This window comes from Mastigoproctus giganteus, chromosome 1 (assembly GCF_048544385.1).
Source record: "Mastigoproctus giganteus isolate SK-2022 chromosome 1, ASM4854438v1, whole genome shotgun sequence".
NCBI classification, from domain to species: Eukaryota; Metazoa; Arthropoda; class Arachnida; order Uropygi; family Thelyphonidae; genus Mastigoproctus; species Mastigoproctus giganteus.
In genome coordinates, this window is record NC_143575.1 from 217898999 (window position 1) to 217923404 (window position 24406).

The 24406-nt window shown below is 38.2% G+C and overlaps 1 protein-coding gene across 1 annotated transcript in view; it reads left to right on the forward strand.

The window, feature by feature from the left end:
• LOC150091527 (dynein regulatory complex subunit 2-like) overlaps window positions 1-24406 on the forward strand; it is a 149629-nt gene that overhangs the window by 38856 nt on the left and 86367 nt on the right. Inside the window, exon 5 of the mRNA XM_090384347.1 lies at window positions 22906-23103. Coding sequence (XP_090240473.1) covers window positions 22906-23103 — 198 coding nt within the window. The remainder of the gene's footprint in view (window positions 1-22905; window positions 23104-24406) is intronic.

Sequence of the window (24406 nt, forward strand, 5' to 3'; positions counted from 1 at the left end):
AACAAAACAAATAAAATTGCTCACTATGGTAATAGAAAACTAACCTTATATGTACATACTCACAGTGGACCAGTTTATTAGGTACGTCAACCTATTAGCAAGTAGTGTACCTCCTTTAGTTACCAGAATGACCTCAAGTAATCAGGGCCTGTCAGCTAGACTGCTTGTTGATGTGATCAGCCATCAGCTGCTCACATTAACAAGCTATGTCTGGCCACAGAACTGCCAGTGTTTGTTGCTTTATGTTTGTTCAGTCATTCTTGGTGCACTTTTGAATTCTGTTATGTGTGAAGTTACAGCAGAGTGGCAGTATCCATATTTACACTGGTGTATCTGGCATTAACTATCACATGATGCGCATAATCACTTAGGTTACAGTGACATAGTGTTTTTTGTTTGGCAGCACTGGGGTTCCCCCAACTACTACTGTTGGCCCATTCTCTTGTTGAATTGCATGTGCGCACACACACACACACACAAACCATAAGATGGAAGCTTGTTTAGAAGACCTTTATGCCAAACACGATCAAAAGCCTTTGAGATGTCAAGAGCAACTACCTGTGTTTCACCAAACCTTTCCATTGAATCTGTCCATAAATGGGTAACATAAGCCAGAATATCACCAGTGGATCGACACTGATGGAATCCATACTGGCGATCATTGATCAGACGGAAGGTTTCTAGGTAGTTTAAGAGTTGGCGGTTAATTGATTTCTCCATTACTTTAGAAAAAGTAGAAGTAATTGCAATGGGACAATAATTGGATGGGAGGGATTTGTCACCCTTTTTTAGGAACTGGCTGGATATGAGCAAATTTCCAAGCAGAAGAAAAAACACCTTTGGAATAAGAAAGTGAAAAAAGGTGGCAAAGAATAGGAGTAAGTTCAGGAGCACAGGTTTTGAGAACAAGTGGAGAAATACCATCAGGATCTGGAGCTTTCGTAGCATCAAGATTCATCAAAATCCTGATATCCTTTTGACGGAAGACCACAGGAGGCATTGAATGGAGCGTGTTGGGAATGGTGGGAGGTGTTTTACCAAAATCATTAATACATGAGCTGGAAGAAAAATGGGATGCTAGCAGGTCAGCTTTATCCTTGGCTGAAGTGACAACAGAACCATCTGGTTTGGACAGAGGTGGGAGCAGAGATGGGCAAAAGTTGCAGCCAATAGCTTTGGCAAGAGACCAGAATGCTCGGCTACCATTAGGGCAAAAAGCAAGTTTTCTACTCTTAGCCTGTTCAAACTCTAGTTTGGACTGATTAAAAACTGCTTTACAATTGTTGCGAGTTTTGGTGTAGGCAAAAAATGAAACTGAAGAATTAGAAACAAGCCAATTACGATATGAAATAAGACAATTACGATATGGAATAAAGGATTCCATTCCTGCAAGAATAATTTCACTGACACGATCTGAGCATCAGAAGACATCAGAAGTTGACATCAGAAGTTTTGAAACAGTAATCCGACAAAGGAGAAGAAGAAAAGAAGTCTCGCAGGTCATCCCATTTTGCGTTCTTGTAATGCCAAACATCTTCATTGACATGGGGTGCTGACCGATACACTCTGCTTCGGCTATATCGAGTATTAATTCGATCTCGCTTGGATCACGGAGCTCCAATCTATGACTCTGCCAGGAAAAGTGCACTAACTCGGCTAGACAATATCCATCACAGTGGCCTAAGAACTGCTTTAGGAGCATTCAGAACATCCCCTGTACAGAGTCTATATATAGATGCACATGAACCTCCACTCCATCTTCGGAGGAAAATGTTGATCCTCAACTATGCAGAAAAAATACAGAGTCTTCCTTTTCATCCTATCTCGCCATACTTATTTGAGCTCCAATGGACTACATTTTATCAAAACAAACCTAACGAAAATAAGCCTATTGGGATAAGGTTGCTACAGTTAATACAATGTTGGAATCTAGACATAGATAATGTCTTTCAGGAAATGAGCAATCACGACCCTCCATGGTCTGATTATACACCGGTCTGTGACTTCTCATTCCAACAATGGGGGAAAAAACAAGCAGCAGACCTTACCATCAGGAAACTCCATGCTGCACATATTGCAGAAAATTCTCGGTGTCTTCAAATATATACCAATGGCTCGAAAACAAGTATGACAGTGGGCGCAGTGGCAGTTGCTTCTATCTTTTGTACTTCTGTGTCCCTTCCAAAGGAATGCAGCGTCTATTCTGCTGAACTGTGGGCGATTAAAATAGCTCTGGATCACATGATTAATCTCTCTAGGAAGCAAATTATGATCTACTCCGGTTCTCTGAGTGCAATAAAATCGTTGAAAAATCCATCCAAACCAATCCACCCCGTCTTGAAGCAAATTAGATCACAGATTATTGCGTTACAAGCTGTAAACCAATCAGTCAGTTTCTGTTGGATATCAGGCCATGTAGGCATCAAAGGAAATGAATACGCAGATCAAGCCACTAAACATCCAATCATTGTAAGATCTCCTAACTACCAAGTGCCATACACAGACTACAAATCAGTCATAAAAAATGTCTGTGAAGAGCAATGGTTGCAAATCTGCCAGGCTCAGTATGGCAATAAACTGCTTCAATTTAAACAGGAACCGAAGTTGTGGCCCTCAAGCATGCGATCAAATAGGCAAGAGGAGGTGATCCGGGCTAGGACGCATATTGGGCATACGTATCTAACCCATATTTATCTCCTCAAGGGGGAAGATCCGCCTATTTGTACATTTTGTCAGATACACTTACAGTGAGGCATATTCTAATAAATTGCAATCATTATAATAATTATCGAAACAAAATTTTGAAATCGCTTTCACATCTGCAAGAACCTTGGACATTACAACATCTGATTGGAGACAATGCAAATCTAGCCGAGTTCTTTTATTTCTTAAAGCAGACAGGATTATTCTGCAGATTTTAACTTGTAATTGCACTACCGAATAGAATCAGGCACAATATGGCCTTAGCAGCCCTTGTGCCATTAAACAACATATCAACCAACCAAGCAAGTTGTGACCTGAAGTGCCTAAAGAACCTCTCACTTTGACCGTGTACTTAGAAGGGTTGTTTGTGAGAAAAAGATCAAGTGTATTGGCTGTATGATTAGGATTGTCCGGTATTCTTGTCTGGTACATAGGTAAATGAACAATCTGTGCTAGGTCATTAGTAATTGCAAAAGCCTCAGCATCTCGGCCTGCTGGGTCGGTGTTGCAAAGAGAGGAAGTCAAAGAGCTCCAAGTGAATAGTGGAGTTTGGAGAACGGTAGAGACAACAGATGAATTTGACACAATGAGGTAGAGAGATTTTAAGCCAGAGAAGATCAAAGAGAGGAGATTCCAAATTGCCAAGTCTCTGACAGGGAATATCAGAACGGACATGGGCACAAGTACCACCTTTGAGGTGAAAGGAATTATACAGCGAATAATTTGGGCATCTGAGATGAGCAGTAGTTGAATCAACCAACTTTGGGCATCTGAGATGAGCAGTAGTTGAATCAAATAACTGAGATTCTGTCAGAAAAAGTACATGGGGTTTGGCAGACTGCAAGTGGAAATGGACATCGTTGAGATTGGAATTGAGACCACGTATATTTGTGAAATGAATTAGGAAGTGCTTGGGAGGTTTAGATCTTTTCGCAGATAAGCTTGCTCTATTAGTTTGACAATTCATGGTGTATTCAATAGTAAGAAAAGTGTGTGGGACATGCTGTATGAAGTAATGAAATTTTTGGATATGGCGTACATGTGGTAAGAATATACCCAGATCCTTGACATAACGTGGCCTCGACAATGCTCCCCGCATACACACTACTCGGACTCCCTCCAGTCACTATCTGGCAGAGTAGAGGTAGCAAGATTATACACTAGCTGATCCGGAAGCCTCCTAGAGAGTTACCAGTAGGTTCGGTCCGGTGTACTAACTAGCGGCTGGCCTGCGAACACCGTTTTAGAGTTGTACCCTCGAAATGTAAACAGTATTGGAACTCGCCATGACGTTCATCATAACCTCAAAAGTCATCAATCATACTGCATGATGGAAGAGATAGGGAAGGATTGACTGGAACTTAGCTCTAGAGACTAAACATGGGTTACACCACTTCAAGCCTCCAATAAGCAAAGTGGTGGTATTTCACCAGTTGATGAGAGTCATCTACCACCCAGTACTGCCTGGTAACGTAGAGGGGCGGCATTCCTCCATGTGGTGTGGGCGCCACACCTCGACCCCTGCTTACGTTGGTTCACACCTGGGTGGTCACCCACCATGTACTTGTGCATGGAGGTATGGAGGTTATACCCAGGATTACTAACAGTGATCCATGCCATCATAAAAGTGATTAATCATTTTTTAGGGCAAATAATGAATCGGTATAAGATTTTGTGTGAAGTTCAACATATTTGAAAATGAGATATGTAAGTTAAAAGATAAATATGTTTGAAGTTAAATTATATAAGTTAAAAGTTAAATGAAGCTTCCTGGGAATGAAATAATTTGAAATGCAAGAGCTTGTTGGACTTGACTGCAAAAGGTTTAATTAAAGAAGGCAGGGAGGATGTTCATAACAGGACTGGGTGGAATGTTAAAAAGGTCAGAGATTTACAGGAGTTAACAGGAGAGACTGCTTCTACAGGGATCTGAAACACTTAAATAGAAAGGGTGCAATAATATTTGCTGATGCTATCGAGCCAGTATTAGGTGGGTTGGAAAACTGCTAGCATGGAGGGATACACGGACTAATAGATTAACAGTAGCCACTGGCAGAGGTAAAAGTGATTCTTGCACTGCTTTAATTGGAATGAGCAGCAGCCTGGAAAACAAGATGCAGGTGATTTCAGAGACTGCTGGGAGTCATTGTGGAATAAGTAACTACATGGGCTGTGTTAGGGTATCTAAGAATAGGAACAGGTGTATGTATACTTGCACATGTATACCAATTCTAGGAGTTTGGTAAATAAATTTGATGAATTTGAGGTGTTGGTCAAAACATCAAAGGCAGATATTGTTGGGATATCAGAGATCTGGTGTTACACATATCAGGAATGCAGAATTGGAATTTGGGGAGAACAATATGTACAGGAAGGGAGGAGGGGTTATGCTATTAGTTAAGAAACACATAAAATCCAAGGAAGTACAGCCAGTCGACATGGCTGGATAGTGCAGTGTCGAGTCAGTTTGGTGTGACATAAGCACTGAGAAAGCAAAATTGAAAGTAGGAGTGTGTTATAGGCCTAATGATTCTGATGAGTATAATAAACAAGTGAATAGAGAAATAGAGTGGGCCAGTAAATCAGACTGTCTTATAATGGGTGATTTTAATTTCCCAGATATTGACAGAAATTTGTGGGTTGGTCGCTCATATACTAGCAAGGCTTTTGTGGATTTATTGCATGATTGTTTTCTACAGCAGCATGTTCAGGAGCCAACTAGAGGGAGTAATACTCTTGATCTGATTATCAGTAGTGATTCTTCATGCATTAATAATCTGCAGATAAAGGAACCACTAGGTGGCAGTGATCACAACTGACAGTGGTAGAGAATGAAAAGGACCTGGGGGTAATTGTGCTGAAGTGAGACTTACTCAAAGAGGTAACTACCATCAGGGGTAAAGGGAAGGGTTTTTGCTTTCATAAAAGGGACTGCACAGATTTGAGACAGTATTTAAATTCTACATGGTGGGACCAATTGATGATGTTACCAACATCAAATTCAAAATGGGAAGCATTCAAAGAATTAATCTTGGAAGCTACTATGCCTTTCATAGCAACTAAGAAATATTGTTCAAGGGTTAGGCCTAAATGGATGTCAGATGAACTAATGAGACATTTGGCAGAGAAGAAAAATGCATGGCATACATATAAATTAACAGGTGACACAGAAGCCTATGATAGATATAAGCTGGTCTGTAACCAAGTCACAAAGGAGGTTAGGCAGGCAAAGGCAGATTACGAGAAATCTTTGGCAAAGGATGCAAAGAAAAACAACAAAGAGTTGTTTACTTATATAAGGAAGGGAATGAATCAGATTGGTCCACTAGATATCGATGGTTCAACTGTTGATGATCCTCCTCCTCAGGTAGCTAACAAACTAAATGAGTATTTTGCCTCTACATGCACACATGAAGAGTTATTCAGAGAGGGGAATGCCAGAGGTGAATTAAACTCTGGCAGTGAGCTAGCTGATTTTGTAATAAGTGAGAGCAAAGTGGAGGAAAAATTGATGAAGATAAACATAAGAAAGCACCTGGGGTGGATGGGATCTACCATGTTATATTAAAGGAGGCAGCAAGGGAAGTAAGCAAACCCTTAGCCATAATTATGAGAGCTACCTTGGACTCGGGAGGTGTCCATGGACTTGATATGTGCAAATGTGACCTCAGTTCAGAAAGGAGGATCAAAGTGTGACACAAGTAATTACAGACCTGTTAGTTTAACTTCTCTTTCACGGAAATTAATGGAGGCACTGGTTAAAGAAACACTGCAGGATCATCTAGACACGACTTCAGTTATAGCTCAGACACAGCATGGTTTTGTTAAGGTGAAGTCTTGTCTGACCTGTTTGATTGTATACTATGATGTGGTCACAAAGGAATTGGATGCAGGGAATAACTTTGATATCATATATTTGGATCTTAGAAAGGCTTTTGATACTGTTGCACATCGAAGACTGCTGCACAAATTGGAGCAGTGTGGCATTGGAGGTAAATTGCTGCTATGGATAAAGGGATGGGTGAGTGGGAGAAGACAGAGAGTGGTAATCAGTGGACACGGCTCTTTGTGGACTAATGTTATTAGTGGAGTCCCTCAGGGTTCAGTATTGGGTCCATTGTTGTTTTTTGTATTTATAAATGATATTGATGATGGTATATCAAGCTAAATGTCCAAGTTTGCAGATGATATGAAGGTTGGCAGGGTTGTTAATGATACTAATGACAGTATGCTGCTGCAACAGGATCTAGAAAAGTTGAGCAGATGGGCTGAGAGGTGGCAACTGAAGTTTAGCATTGACAAATGTAAAGTACTGCATATGGGAAGCAGTAACCCCAGAGTAACGTATCAACTGTGTGGTACTACACTGACAGTGGTAGAGAATGAAAAGGACCTGGGGGTAATTGTGCAGGCAGATATGAAGTTTTTTGAGCAGTGCAGGTGGTCTGCAAGAGTAGCTCATGGTGTCTTGTCAGTGATATACAGGAAGTTTTCTGGCAGGGATAAGGAGGTGATTATCCTCTTGTATAAGGCAATGGTCAAGCCACACCTTGAGTACTGTATACAGGTCTGGAGGCCTCATTTTAAGTAGGATGTAGATCTGTTAGGACGAGTACAGAGAAGGGCAACAAGATTAGTGAATGGAACAAAGGGCTGCGCTTACGAAGAAAGGCTTAAGTTTTTCAAATTGCAGAGTCTGGACACTAGGCACCTGCGAAGTGATCTTTTTGAGGTGTATAAAGTCTTGAATGGTTTGAGCATGCACAATGCTGATGGGATTCTTCCTTTTGCTCAGAATAATCGCCTGAAAGGGCATAAATTCAGATTGAGGAAAGACAGTTGTAGGATAGATTTTTCCTTTAGCCAGCATGTGGTTGTTTGCTGGAACAAACTTCCATCTGTCGTAGAAGTTGATAGCTTAATTAGATTCAAGGCAGAACTAGACAAACATTTGGAGCGAGTAGATGAGTGAAATTAGATTTTTTTTTTTGGTGATGCTATATAAGCTTGCTTTTCTTGCATCATGTGCCTTTGCTAATGCTAATTTGGTTTGTTCAGATAGAGGATTAACTGTGAGAATGATAGCTGAGAAAAATTTAGATAATGAAGTGGATTCAACTCATTCTGGGAAAAAAAAAAAAAAACTGACTTGACTTTGGAGTATGCATCATTCTTTTAAATTCAGATTCAAAACTGTGAATCTGAATACTGGTAAAACTGATTTTCGGTCAAGTGGTGTAATGAACAGATACTGCACAGAATTGCTGTGGTAGAGGAGCCATTTAGTGAAATACAGTTTACAACTTTTGCATTGTACACAATTTCTAAGCACGTTAGAATTTCTATGTAATACCCTTGACTGACTAATTTTGTGAGTGAATTCTGCATGAACAATTAGTGTTAAAGAAACAAGTCAGTCCTTACATATTCCTCGACTTATGTAAGGGTTGCATTCCACAGAACACTATGTAAGTTGGAATTTCCCCCATGCTTGTGCAGCACTCGCAACTGTGCTCGCTGAATTGATTGAATCAAAAACGAAATGTTCGTCAAACATGTAAATAAAATTATTTATTGTATTTATTCAATTTTTTATCTCATGTGCAGAAAAAATTGCAAAAGCGTGCAATTTAAACAATTTTCAAAATTATAAAATTACAAAAAGAGAGAGGAGACAGTCATAACGTCAGTAAGTTTTACCTCTCAAGATTGTTGCCAGAATTGACTACTTCTGCTGATAAGTACACCGCTGTGAAGATTTAGAAGGGGACGGCTGCTCAATCTAACGAAAGAGCATATTAATGGATGACTGGACAGTGGCTTTTTTCTTTTCGTCATAGATTTCTTTGTAGCAAGCAGGCATATCATTCACCCCTCTGTTAACTTTTAAGTATCGTTTGCTGTCCGGATTCATCTTCTCAAACCTCGCCATTGCCGATACAATTTCACGAAATGCCATTGCCATCTCTCTGGTGATGAAGCTTCTCGGCTCCTCATTTGGTTCATCATCAGCTTTGTCAGCATTTTCTTCTTTCTCTATTGCTGCTTGCAAGTCAATAAGTTCTTCATTAGATAATTCCTTCTCTTCTTCCTCTATTAACTCCTCCACGTCTTTGCAATCAACCTCCAACTGAAGTAGCTCTGCAACCTTTACAATCTTATCTGTAACCTCTTCATATGATTCGTCTTTTTGAAATCTTTCGAAGCCTTTTACGTGCTGTGGGCATATTTTCTTCCATGCGACATTTTAACAACTTTTAGTAATTTCTGCCCAGTCCTTATTAATGTTTAAGATGGCGTGGTAAATATTGTAAAATTTCCAAAAATCTCTTAACGTAAAATTTTTCTCATCGTCTACTTCAGACAATGCTTGAACAAACGTTACTAAAAACGTTTGAGCATATATATACCACGGGCAAAAGTTGATGATACTGTTGTATACGTTGGAACTAATGACATTAAGAGTAAGAGATCTGCAGATTTAATTAACAAGTACATGTCAATGTTGAAAAAAAAGTCGTGAGTTAGGGTTGAATTTGAAAGTGTCTGCTTCTGCTCACACATGATAGGAGGGAATATAATGAGAGCCTATTCGATCAGTTCGGCCCTGGAGAGATTGGACAAGGCTCATGCGATAGGATTTTTTTTCAGTGTAGTCTGTGCTACAGGAAAGACTGCTTCTACAGGGATGGGATACACTTAAATAGAAAGAGTGCAAGAATATTTTCTGATGCTATGAGGCAGTGTCGGGAAAACTGCTAGCTTGAGGGGGGGGATACATAGACTAAAAGATTAACAGTGGCCCAGGCAGAGGCAGTAGTGATTCTTGCACTGCTTCTATTAGAATGAGCAGCAGCCTGGAAAGCAAGGTGCTGGGGATTTCCAGGACTTCTGAGAGCTATAGTGGAACAAGTAAATACATGAGCTGTGTTAGGATAACTAAGAGTAGGAACAGGTGCATGTTTACTAGCAAGTACACCAATGCTAGAAGTATAGTTAATAAATTTGATGAGTTTGAGATGCTGATCGAGACATTAAAGGCGGATATTGTTGAGATATCAGAGATGTGGTGTAACACTGATATAAGCAGTGCAGAATTGAAATTTTGAGAGTATGATGTACACTAATAACATCTGTCCACGAAGAGCATTGTCCATTGATTACCACTCTCTGTCATCTCCCACTCAACCATCCTTTTATCCATCGTAACAACTTACACTTAATGCCATACCTCTCCAATTTGTACAGCAGTTTTCAGTGTGCAACATTATTTCTTAATAGGTATGAAACTTTTAGTAGCTTCCACGATTAATTCCTTGAATGCTTCCCACTTAGAATTTGTTGTTGGTAACATCATCAGTTGATCCCACTGTACAGAATTTAAAAACTGTCCGAGACCACTGTACTCACCTTTTACGTAAGCAAATACCGTTTCCTTTACCCCTGATGGTAATTATATCTTTAAGTAAATCCCCCACGAGCACCCTGTGATCACTGTCATCTAGTGGTTCCTTTATCTGCAAATTCTTAATACACGAATGATCACTGCTGATTACCAGATCAAGAGAATTACCCTCTCTGGTTGCCTCTCGAACATGCTGCTGCAGAAAACAATCATCCAATAAATCCACAAAAGTCTTACTAGTGTGCGAGTGACCAGCCCACAAATTCCAGTCAGTATCTGGGAAGTTAAAATCCCTCATTATAAGGCTTTCTGATTTTCTAGCCTATTTCTCTGTACAATTGTTCATTGTACTCATTTGAGTCATTAGGCCTCTAACCCACTCCTACTCTTATTTTTGCTTTTGCAGTCCTTATGTCACACCAAACTGACTCAGCAGTGCACTGTATCAACTGGATGCACTTCTTTTGATTTTATGTTTTTCTTAATTAACAGCATAACACCTCCTCCCTTCCTATCCTGTCTATCCTTTCTGTATACATTGTACTCCCCAAATTCCAATTCTGCACTGCATTCCTAATATCTGTGTGACACCACATCTCTGATGTCCCAACAATATCCGCCTTTGATGTCTTGACCAACACTTCAAATTCATCAAAATTATTTACTATATTTCTAGTATTGGTATACATGCAAGTATGCATGCACATATTCTTATTCTTAGTTACCCTAACACATCCCATATACCCGCCTGTTTCTTGATGACTGCCATCAGTCACTGAAACCCCCAGCATCCCTCGCTCCAGGTCGCTGCTTATTCTAATAGAAGTAGTGCAAGAATCACCTTCACCTCTGCCTGCAGCTACTTTTAACCTTTTAGTCTGTGAACCTCTCCAAGCTAGCAGTTTTCCAACCCACCTAACACTGCCTCGATAGCAACAGCAAATATTCTTGCACCCTCTCTATTTAAGTGTATCCCATCCCTGTATAAACAGTCTCTCCTGTTAAGAAGCACAGACCATGCTGAAAAAAATTCTACCCCTTGAGCCTTGCACATTCCCTCCAGGGCTGAATTGATTGACAAGCCTCTCATCATGTACTCCTTCCTATTGTGTCTGGGATATTGAAATTTGAAAGTGTCTGCAGAATTACAGACACTTTCAAATTTTACGACTTTTTTCAACATTGACCTGTACTTGTTAAGTAAATATGCAGATCTCCTACCTTTAATGTCATTGGTGCCAACGTGTACAACAATATCACCTTTTTTGCCCTTAAAAGATGATATATGCTTTACAACGTCATCAACTTTTGCCCCGTCAGACATACCCTGGTCCTATTCCATCTATCCTTTTTACACAATATATTCCCCGTCTCCCTGACAATAGAGTCACCAACAATAACTAATTCCTCTGGGACCAGCGCATTTTGCCTTGTAGATTGCAGCTGTGTTGCCTGATTCCCCAGGAGTGAGCTCTGGTGTTGAGTTGGGTAGTTGAGAGCTTGATGGGCCCTTCATGTTACTTTCTTCGAGGGCATCTACCCTACATCTCAAGCTCTCATAGATGCCCATCAGTTCTAATGGGCATCTATGAGAATGAATCTGATGAGTATAATGAGCAATTGTGCAGAGAAATAGAGTGGGCCAGTAAATCAGAATGTCTTATAATTAGGGAATTTTAACTTTCCAGATATTGACTGGAATGTGTAAGTTGGTCACTCACACACTAGCAAGACTTTTGTGGATTTATTGGATGACCGTTTTCTACAGCAATGTTTGAGAGGCAATCAGAGGGAGTAATACTCTTGATCTGATTATCAGCAGTGATTATTCATGCATTAAGAATTTGCAGATAAAGCAGCCACTGGGTGACAGTGATCACATCTTCGAGAAATTTCAAAACCGAGTTTAACCGAAGTTTACTCTTAAAACTGGTTTTAAAACCGATTTTCTCAGACTTAATAAAAATAATTAAAAGCTTATAAAACATGTATTTATTTTATCTTGGGTAGATTGTACAAATCGTAATCAAATCTGTTAAACAAAATCTATCACCTCTTATAGTAAAAAAAATAAAAAAATTAAAATATTCCAAAAAAGTAACCAGCTTGAGATTATACAAAATTACAAATTGTATTCAAATCCTTTGAATAAAAACTATCTTCTCGTATAGTAAACAAAAAATAATAAGCCCTATAATAATAATCATAAATAAATAAAATGTGAAAAAAAAACAGCTTGGCGAAATTACTTTACTATTTATTGCTCAGCTTTTTTCTGAAAATGAGCCTTTAAAAAACAGTATATTAAGCATTTTTCCTGTTAGACTTGACCTTATTTTTGTGTTAAAGAGACCAGTGATCGAAAACACTTTCTCAGATTGGACACTTCTTGGTTTAATGGTCAGCAGTGCTCTATAAACTTTCTCCAGCTTTTCACTTCTACTGCTAATTGCCTCCAAAATTTTAAATTCTTTGCTAATTTCCAATTCACTCGGATATTTTGAAGGCTCTTCAGTTAATCTCTTTATTACACTATCATACTCTCACATGAGTGTATCTCCAACATCAGAACTAGACAAGTCTTTATTTTCTTCTAAAAGAACAGTTCGTTTATTTTCAGTTTCTTCATTCAATGCTAAGACTCCTTCGGAATGTTTTGCAAATAATCTCCGATAAATCTCTTCAGCATGCTTTTTCAAAACTTGCTTACTCGGAAAATCAAAAGTTCTTGAACCTGAATCTTCTTTCCTAAACTTTTTGGGGTTGTGTAGATAGCTCAGCAAAGCCACAGTTTGGCAATTTCGTCTTGCATTGTAATGCTGCAAAAGGCTTTGGTGAAACTTTAAAGCAAATGGGTTTTCTGCTGTATCAAGCTTAGCAAGCAGGAATTCTATTGAAGACTCTGCTTTAAGTAAGTCTGTATGCCTTCAGAATCATTTCAACTGGTCGCAAAGTTTCACATAGCAATTCTAGCATAGCATTTCACATAGCATTTCACATAGCAAGTGTTTTCTAGTCATTGTCAGACACAGCTTCAGTTGACAGTACTGCACATAGAACATTTGGAATGCAATTTTTCAATTTCAAAAATCTCTCAATCATATAGAATGTGCTATCCCATCTAGTCTTACAATCTAATATAAGCTTATATTCTTTCCCATTAAATTTTGCTTTAACAAAGTTTTGTAATATGTCATTTTTGGTAGGTGATTTTCAAAAAAGCTTGCAAATTTTTCTGACTTTGTTAATAGTTTGTGCAATATTGGTCATTGGATTGAAGAAATAAATGAGCTCATCGGTAAAGTCGGTTTGATAAAGCATGCCTTGCTGTCTTTCTTCAACTTCTTCAACATCACTACTTTCTTCATTATTTTCATTTTCTTCATTGTCTTTGGGAGACTCAGAGACTGTGGCACCATAATTGATTGCTTTTTTCATAAAGTACATCTATAACTGACAGATGTATACAATGGGCTATACATTGTTGATCATTAGGCGTAATTTGCTTGCGAAACTTAATCATCATTGCTGCTCCATCGGTGGTGCAGGCAGCAATATCCTCATCCAAGTTCGAACCAAATTCCTTCAAGTGTCCATTCACAATTTGCTCAGTTCTTCTGCTATCAAGTGAACCATTAATCTAAATAAGACCTAACGACCAAGGATTGTCTTTTGAATGCACATTTATATTCATATACCTTTTTATTTTGTATAGACGTATATTCGTCTAGAGTCAATGAATACCGTGCACCCAAAACCAATGAATTTTTGAAATGTTGAATGAGTTCTTCTTTCTTAGTTTTATAATAATTCAGAACCATATTTTTAATTCCATTCACTGAGGCTGGTGGTAATTTATTGTATTTATTTCTCTAAAGGTGAAGGCTTGATTGTACAAACTCACTCTTGGCAATTGAATTAAAAGAAAATCCATCTAAAGCAGCTAATTTTGAAATCTCTTCTTCCATAGATTTTTTAACGATAAAGTTTTCTAATGTTCTTACCATTTTTACGGGAGGTTCATTGTTATCTTGTTTAATGTCAGTCTGATGCCTTTTTCTTTAAATGCAACATCAAAGATGTTGCATTTAAAGAAACATCAAAGATGATGTAGATCCTCCAGACGACTTCATTATCTTCTGACATTTCGAACATTGTGCTTCATCTTTGCTTTTTTGAGCAAAATAATTCCATACATTTGATTTCATCTTAGACATATTAAGAGTAATAAATATTAATTAGTAGGAATTTATATCACCGACAATTTTAAATAAAAATATTGAAGATAACAAAGGTACAATACTATGCGTCACTACCGCAAGCACTGAATGAAGAGTCTAAACGAGGAAAGTTTCCGAATTTTCACGAAAGAAATTTTTTATTTATTTACTTGCAATCCCCCCCCCCCAATTAAATCTATTGTATTTTCAAAATTACATAAAAGCTAAATTTGGTGAAGCTGCTTTTTGGAGAACATTTGATTGCAAATTTAATAGGAATAAAGAAGCAAAAAACTTTCTACGATTGAAATTTGATGCAATATTCAGCGAATCTGTTTTTAGTGGGTAACCATCAATAAGGTGCATTCCATAACTTGCCTGGCGAACAAGATAGATGGAACGGAGAAATGTTGAGCATTTTCTTTTACGCTATCGCTCCAACTCACTCAGTCGTAAATGAGTACACCTGCATCCTGCCATAATACAGGTGGGAAGATAAAAGGTACCCCTCCTAGATTTGGGCCACTTGCCCATGAGATTCGTACCTAAACATAAAATAAAATAAAAAACATGTTTAAAACATAAAGCAGTTGAACGATCCAGATAAATGAACAAACAAAAGAAAATGTGCATTACAAAAAACTATATTCGAGGGCTAACTAAAAAAATATTCGAATCCGGTTTTAGAAGCTCGGTTTAGGTTTTAACAACTCAATATGAAAACTGGATTTAACTGGTTTATAAAACCGGTTTGCAAGCCCTAGTTGAGTGGTAACCAATGGACAACAGAGATTGGTAATCAATGGACACTGCTCTTCGTGGACTAATGTTAGTAGTGGAGTTCCTCAGAGTTCGGTGCTGGGTCCATTGTTGTTTTGTGTATTCATCAGTGATATTGATGAAGCTATATCAGGCTTAATGTCCAAGTTTGCAGATGATACAAAGGTTGGCAGGGTTATTAATGACAGTAAAGACAGTATGCTACTGCAACTGGATCTAGATAAGTTGGGCAAATGTAAAGTACTGCATATGGGTAGCAGTAACCCAAGGGAAACATATCAACTGTGTGGTACTACACTCACTGAAGTGGAGAGGAAAAAGACCTAGGTGTAATTGTGCAGTCAGATATGAAGTTTGCTGACCAGTTCCAACAGACTGCCAGAGCAGGTCATGGAGTCTTTTAATGATATATAGGAATTTTTCCTGTAGGGAAAAGGAGGTGTTTCCCGTTGTACAAGGCATTGGTCAGGCCACACCTTGAGTACTGTGTACAGGTCTAGAGGTCTCATTTTAGGAAGGATGTAGAGTTGCTAGAACAAGTACAAAGAAGGGCAATAAGATTGTTGAGGGGAAGAAAGGGGTGCTCTTACCAAGATAGGCTTAAATTCTGTAAATTGCAGCACCCAGAGACTAGGCACATGCGAGCTAATCTGATTGAGGCCTTGAACAGGTTGAGCAAGCTCACTGCTAATGGGATTCTTCCTTTTGTTCAGATTAAGAACCTGAGTGGGCATAGATTTAAATTGAGGAAAGACAGTTGTAGAATCGATATGCGGAAATTTGGCTTTAGCTAGTGGGTAGTTGATTGCTGGAACAGACCTCCTGAACTAGACAAACATTTTGAGTGACCAGGTTTTTTTTTTTTTTTTTTTTTCCTTTGGCTGATGCTATATAAGCTTGCTTTCTTGCATCATATGTCTCAACTAATGCTAATGCATTTCGTTTATTGCTGCCATATCCTGATTAGCTGCATTTGTTTTTTTTTTCCTCATTTTGTTCTGGTTTACCCTCTATCACATCACAAACCTGCTATTTCCGTCATATGAGGGTGGTCAGTAAGTATTTATCCTCAACTAGAAATATATCATTTAGAGATTTGAAACTTGGCTGGAAATTTTTCCCTTTTCTCTGCAGCTACGTTATGGTGCTACATGTTTTTAGCATCTGCACATAAGGTCTTTCAGGTCTCTTGAACAGAATATCTCATTTTGAGCAGAAAACCCAGGCTTCCACTATATTAATTACCTCCTCAATCTGAAATCTGTAGCTCCGTAATGGTTTCTTCATTTTAGGGAACAGGAAGAAGTCTGAAGGTGAGTGGTCTGGAGAATAAGTTGGGTGCTGCAGATTTTCAAAGCCACATCTGATTGCAAAGTCCACTGTAAGACTAATGCTCCTAAAAACCAAATAACAAACAAACAAACCACTGTAAGCAGTCTTGCAAGGAGGAGCATTGTTAGCTAAGAGATGGACACTTTTGGATAGCTTCCCATGTCTCTTCAACTTTGTAGTCAATTAATTTTCCTGGGAAGTTTCTGCAGTATTTCCCAGTGATGATGTTGTCTTGGGAAGTAAGAAAGGATGATACCTTTAGAGTACCAGAAGCTGACAACATGACTTTGTTGGTAGACAAATGAACCCTGGCTTTTTTGGGGGGTTGGAAGAGATGAATGTTTCCATTGTTTGCTCATCTGTTTTGTTTCTGGGTCATGGTGATGTCCTCAGTATTCCTCCATTATCACAATTCAGTCAAAAAAAAATATATATATATATCAGCATTATCTCTACAAACTCCAATAAGCTCCAGCACTGGGTCTTTGCTGATATCATTGATTAGGCTTTAATGATTCAGGGAATTATACTTACACAAGTTGCATATACGCAGTTATTTTAGAGGAAGTAGCAAGGAAATGTATCAAGCTATTCATGTCAATCGTGAGGGCTTCATTAGACTCGGGGGTGATTCCCTTGGATTGGAGAGGTGCTAGTGTATCACAAATCATAAAGGTAGTTTAAATAACAAAGTGGTTAATTACAAGCTAGTCAGTTTTATTTTAGTGGCAGGAACATCATGGCAGCAGGGATTAAGAATGTAATACATGTTCATTTAGATTGAAATTATTTTCTTAAGGAAATGTAGCATGGTTTTGTTCTTTTTCTTTAAGAAAATATCTCCTTTAATTAACTTGATAAGATATTACGGTAATGTTACTTATAGATGGGCACTGTTTATTTGTACTTTAGTAAAGCATTCTCTCTGTCTCTCTCTTTCAATTCCTCATAAGAGATTCCTGTATAAGCTAGATCATATTGGGATCTCAGATAAGGTTCTCTGATGTATTATGGGATGGCTATACAATAGAAGGTAAAGGGTTGTAATTAATGTTTACTCTTCAGATAGGGCTAGGTTTGGAAGTGAGTTCTCTCAGGAATCAGGCTTGGACCAACCCTGTTTTTGATTTTCTTAAATGACATTGATGAAAGGATACAAGGCATGATGCCATGTATCCTTATGTGAGGATTAGGGGAGTTGTTAATGACCAGTATCAAGCATTGTTCCTTCAGGATACATTGAATAGGTTTCAGGGATGGAAACTTTTAATGATGCAAAATGTGAAGTATTACACCAGGGAAATAACAACCCCAACATACTGAATTAAAAACAGGAGAGAGAGAGAGAGATTTGGGAGTACAGGCAGACATAAAGCCCTCTGTGGTGCAGACAGGCAGCAAAGAGGACCCACAAAGTGAAGGAGCTCAAAAATGGTTTTATTTTTATTCAAATTAATCACCATTTGATTGAATGTACTCTTGACCATTCTAAACATTTCTGAGAAGAGTCAGTGAAGCTGTCTAAAGAATTAATGTTCAGTTCAGTGGTTATGTTTTTTTATATCCTCAACATCCTGAAATCTCTTGATCTAGATCTGGAGAGTAGGTAGAAGGTTGATCTGTATAATGCCATGTTTCATCATCGGTGTCTTCACAACAAGTGCAGAATGGACAGGGGCATATTTTTTTTCTTGCAACAAGAACCAGCTGACCTCTCTCTAAATTGTGGCCTCACCCAGAAAAAGTGCTTCAAACACTTTCTGAAGCACTTGTATATAGTACACAGCATTGACTCTCTTCCACCTTCATGTACAGATTCCCTGTGAATCACATCCTGTGTGTCAAAAAACATGATCAGCATCGTCTGAACTTCTGTAAATGAAACTTTTTGGGCCTTGATGATGATTTAGAAGTCCACTGCATGGTCTGATGCTTTGTCTCTGGGCTGTACTGAAACACCTAACACTCATCTCCAGTGACAATACAATTGAAGAAATTCGGATTGTCCCAACAAGTCTGGATGAAGTCTTTGCATGATGACAATCTTTGTTGCTTTTGCTCATCTGTGAGGCTATGCAGCACAAATTTTGCACAGACCTTCCTTTCCCAAAACCTTCATGCAGAATTTGACTAATCGTCTCCTTATGCATATCCATCTCATCAACCATCATTCTCATGGTCAAATGATGATCTATTGCCACTATTTACCGAACCTTTACAACTCTGTCCTCACTTTGAGGGGTTGATGGACGCCCACTTCTTAGGGCATCACGAATATCCTCACATTCTGAGAAGAGTTAATGTTCAGTTCATTGGTTACGTTTTTTATATCCTCAACATCCTGAAATCTCTTGATCTAGATATGGAGAGTAGGTGGAACGTTGATCTGTATAATGCCATGTTTAAAGACAGTAATCACAGTGTGCTACTGCAACAGGATCTAGAAAATTTGGGCGGATAGCTGAGAAGTGGCAACTGAAGTTTAATATTGACAAATGCAAAGTACTGCATATAGGTAGAAGTAACCCCGGAGAAACATACCAACTGTGTGGTACTACACTTAAGGTGGTAGAAAATGAAAAAAGACCTGGGAGTAATTGTGCAGTCAGATATGAAGTTTTCTCAGCAATGCAGACAGGCTTCCAGGGCAGGTCATGGGGTTTTGTCAATGATATACAGGAATTTTGCTAGCAAGGAAAAGGAGGTGATTGTCCCTTTGTATAAGGCAATAGTCAGGTCATGCCTCAAGTACTGCGTACACGTCTAGAGGCCTCATTTTAGGAAGGATGTAGATTTGCTTGAGTGTGTACAGAGAAGGGCAACGAGATCGGAGAGGGGAATGAAGGGATCCTCTTACCAAGAGAGGCTTAATTTCTGCAAATTGCAGCAGCTGGAGATTAGGCACCTGCGAGGTGATCTGATTGAGGTGTATAAGGGCTTGAATGGGTTGAGCACGCTGAATTCTGATGGGATTCTTCCACTTGTTCAGATTACGAACCTAAGGGGGCATAAATTCAAATTGAGGAAAGACAGATGTAGAATAGATGTGCAGAAATTTGCCTTTAGCCAACTGGTGGTTAATTGCTGGAACAAACTTCCATCTGTCATTGTGGAAGTTTTTTTTTTTTTTTTTTTTTTATGAAAACCCCAAACACGAGAGGTATTAGAACCTATAGTACTTGGTATCGTGCTTGGGTTGGAGGTTGAGAAGATGAAATAAGACATTTGTTGACATTAGACTTGAACTTCTGTAGACTGTAATTTTGAATTGATAGCAATTTTAACTTCTATAGACTAATTTTGAATTGATAGCAGATTTTCGAGAAGTTGAAGCTGATTGTGCAGGATGAGGTTTCTCAAAATGGAAAGTGGAATGCAATGTGCTATCATCGGCAAAACTATGGATAGGATTTTCAGTCAATGGAAGAAGGTCATTAATATACAAGAGGAAAAGAGTGGGGGAAAGAACTGAACCTTGGGGGACATCAGCATTAGTGGAGAAGTTAGAAGACAGACAGCCATCTACCATCGCCCTCAGTGAGTGATCAGAGAGAAAACTGGATAACCAATTACGAAAAACAGTTGGCAAACCATAAGATGGAAGCTTGCTTAGAAGACCTTTATGCCAAACACAATTGAAAGTCTTTCGGATGTCAAGAGCAACTGCTTGTGTTTCACCGAACTTTTCCATTGAATTAGTCCATAAATGGGTAACATAAGCTAGAATATCACCAGTGGATCGACACTGACGGAATCCATACTGGCAATCGTTGATCAGACAGAAGGTTTCTAGGTAGTTTAAGAGTTGACAATTAATTGATTTCTCCATTACTTTAGAAAAAGTAGAAGTAACTGCAATGGGACGATAATTGGATGGGAGGGATTTGTCACCTTTTTTAGGAACTGGCTGGATATGAGCAAATTTCCAAGCAGAAGGAAAAACACCTTTGGAATAAGAAAGTGAAAAAAGGCGGCAAAGAACAGGAGTAAGTTCAAGAGCATAGGTTTTGAGAACAAGTGGAGAAATACCATCAGGACCTGGAGCTTTCTTAGCATCAAGATTCGTCAAAATCCTTCTGACATCCTTTTGATGGAAGACCACAGGAGGCATTGAATGGAGTGTGTGTTGGGAATGGTGGGAGGTGTTTTACCAAGATCATTAATAAATGATTTGGAAGAAAAATGGGATGCTAGCAGGTCAGCTTTATCCTTGGCTGAAGTGACAACAGAACCATCTGGTTTTGACAGAGGTGGGCAAAAGATGGGCAAAAGTTGCGGCCAAAAGCTTTGGCAAGAGGCCAGAATGCTCGGCTATCATTAATGCAAGAAGCAAGTTTTCTACTCATAGCCTGTTCAAAATCTAGTTTGGACTGATTAATAACTGCTTTACAATTGTTGCAAGCTTTGTGTAGGCAGAAAATGAAACTGAAGAATTGGAAACAAGCCAATTATGATATGCAAAATGTTCTTCTCTTGCACAGCGGCGTCTCCGTAGCCAGGTGGGAAGGAGCAGCAGTGCGTAGCACACGCTTCTTGATTAAAAACCGGGGTTCGAGCCCGTCACCACCAAATGCGGAGGATGCGGAAAGGTCAGGGAATGACCACCGCATGACCCGGAGCAATATGGCCTTAGTTGCTAATGCTCCTTAAAAAACCAAACAACTCTCTTGCACAGCCTTAGCACATTTATTGGAAAACGAAGGTTTAGATAAAGGACAAGATTTTAAAGTGGAGTGTGGAATAAAGGATTCCATTCCTACAAGAATAATTTCACTGACATGATCTGAGCAAACGTTGATATCAGAAGTTTTGAAACAGTAATCCAACCAAGGAAAAGAAGAAAAGAAATCTTGCAGGTCATCCCATTTTGCATTCTTGTAATGCCAAACAGCACTAGGCTGGGAATAGCCATGAGATAAAGGCTCCATTGGAGAAGTTGTCTTTGCCCCACTGGAGAATTACTGGAGATAGGTTAAATAAATTTAAGGAGGAACTGAACAAACAGAGGGAATTTTGTAAATTTTTTTTTTTTTTTTTTTGGCTGATGCTGCATAAGCTCATACACTTGCTTTCTTGCATCGCATGCCACTACTACTACATCCGTATTCAAACTGCTTATACCATGCAAACACACTGGTACGACTAAACGTTTCAGCACCATAAACGTTTTAACATTTTATACATTTCTGTTTCAGATTTTTTTCGATTTAAATTAAAATTTGATATTCGTTTGTTGCTCCATTGCAAAATCATGACACGGAATGTTAATGCTAGTAATAAAACTGGTTGTGACTTGCATCCTGTCAGCCTACTGGACAATGTGTACCACCATCTGCTGCAGGAAGTTTTAACTACAACATATCACTTTAATTTATTCTCAAACTCATTGAATGTTACCATAACAATCTCTTATATTTGGAATACCATTTTTAGGTATAGAGACTGCACCAAAAAAAAAAAAAACACAGGAAAAGTCCAAGGGCAGGCAATGTGCCTGGTGAGATTGGCAAAAGGCACCAATATGAAGAGAGACTGACTATGTGACAGGTATACAAATCTTGGTAACTAGGTATCTTAGAGGGGATCTGATTTAGGTTTATAAGGCTGGAGCAATGGCAAAACTACCATACTGCCTGGTTTGCCCCTGTTCTGGTGCTCTGACTTGAGGGGCTGATTTGATATAGTTGTTAAAGATCATGTGATGCTGATTAGCAGCTGGTCCAGAATTTATAGTTTAACCACTAAAGCTGGGGGCGATAGTAAAAGGAATGAAGAAATTTTCATGATATTAAATAATGCTAGAACCAGGGGGACACATTCAAACTAAGGGTTAAGAATTGCAGATTGGATTTTACAAGAAGACTTAATTTTAGTCAGCAAGTTGTTAATCATTCGAATAAGTTGCCTCTACAGGTGGTTGAGATTGAAAGTTTGAAAAAATTCAAAAGCCTGTTGATCAGCACCTATGAGAAGAGACAAGCACATAGGGAAGTATTTTCTTTCTCTGTGTACTTCTGGTTTCCTTGCATAGTATGGCCAATATTTATATCAGTGTTGTTGGTCTAACTTTGGATGTCCAGGAATAGATTGCTCATTCATAATTGCATTTATGAGGAAATAACCGCTTATATATATCATTTATCTTGACATTCATTCTCCACAAAACTACTTAAGATCATATATTGAGGAATGCTTATACAAGTTTTAACAGTGTCATTCACAAAGATTTTTTTTTTTTTTTTTTTATGTAAATTTAGGATACATCTTTATACATTAATATAAAATGATCAGTTCATTTTATACATGTTAGAATGTTTTCTTCCACCTCAGTATTTCAGTAATGTTATTATCATTTGTATCTATAAATTTTTGCATTTTCACATCACTTTTGTTTTCAGATCGAAACGTAATATTTTAATAGATGTGTTTGATATATGCTATAAATCCTTTATTCTTTTAATGCAGACTTTAATGGAAAAACAGGGACTGTACATGAGACAGGAAGCTCGTTTGGAAGCAGTGTGGCGTCAGTTGCAAGATGCTCTGAGAAATTACCTAGAAAACACAGAGGAAAGATCTAAGCTCTATCAGGAAATGAGAAACAGAGATGAGTTTATTGTAGAGGACATTGAATTACACAAAGAAAAAATCCAGTCTTTTAATGTACGTTGTAATTGTTCATTGATCTTAATATGATATGAAAACAGGATATTATTAAATATATAAGGAGCATAATACGACATTGGTTAGTCCATTTGCATCATTATTTGAATTTTAGTTAATTGAATTTTTTTAGACAAACTGAAGTATGTACATTGGTATCATTACCGTAAATCTAATATTGTGAAATACTTCACAAGTTACCCTCCTTATACTTCAAATAAGTAATTCATTCTCCCATTAGAGAAGATTACTATTGCTTATTTCCAGTTGACAGCTACCACTCAGGCAGCACTGTTTAGAAGCTATTTGGCTTCTCATTAGTGAACAGGTATATAAGGGTTGAGAACTCGGTTGTGACTTATTTACACAATATGAGAGATGTCAGTAGGTGTATTTCTTAAACTAATATTTAATATTTTAGGACAGAAAGCCTCAAACTATGTAAAATTCAAACTATAACATTGGCTAGTGCATTTGCATCATTACTAAATAGTTGAATTTTTTTTAGACAAACTGAAGTTTGTACATTGGCATCGTTATTGACAACTGGGTCATCATCCCCTTATACCTGTGGGGGTGATGACCCAGCACCTACCCATTCTGATAAACTAAATAGCTTTGAAACAGGCTGTCCGAGTGGCGATACTCAACTGAAAATAAGTAACAGTAGTGTTCTCTAATGGGGAAAGCGTTACTTATGTGAAGTATAAAGAAAGCAACTCGTGAAGGATTTCACAATATCAGATGTTACAATGATGATACCAATGTTTGGTTTGTCTAAAAATTCAGCTATGTAGTCATGATGCAAATGCACTAACCAGTGTCATAGTTTGAGGCTTTCTGCCCTAAAATATTGTTGGTGTATATACAGTCCATTTCGGTTATTTGGGACACATTGGGACTAGTGCATTTTGGCCCGATTAAGTGGCTGCCCCAATTATCCGAAGTTCCACATAAATAGTTAAAAATACAATGTACCCCTCCCTTTACAATTAGTTCACTGTACAATCAAATCACGTTACGACGAACTCACCATAGTAAAGTACCGTTCACTATACAATGTGTAGTAAGTGCCGGTCATTGTGATCACATTTGTGAATTGAATTTTCATTCTATTAAACAGCGATTCTAATTAGAGAAAATATGAGGAATATTATCCACAGGCTATAAAAGTAAAGATATATTAAGCACAAATTTACCTTTTATTACCTTACCAATTAAAAAATTAAATGATACGTGAAAATTGGAAGAATATATGTGATAATCGGAATAATTAATATGTACTGTAATATGTACATATGAA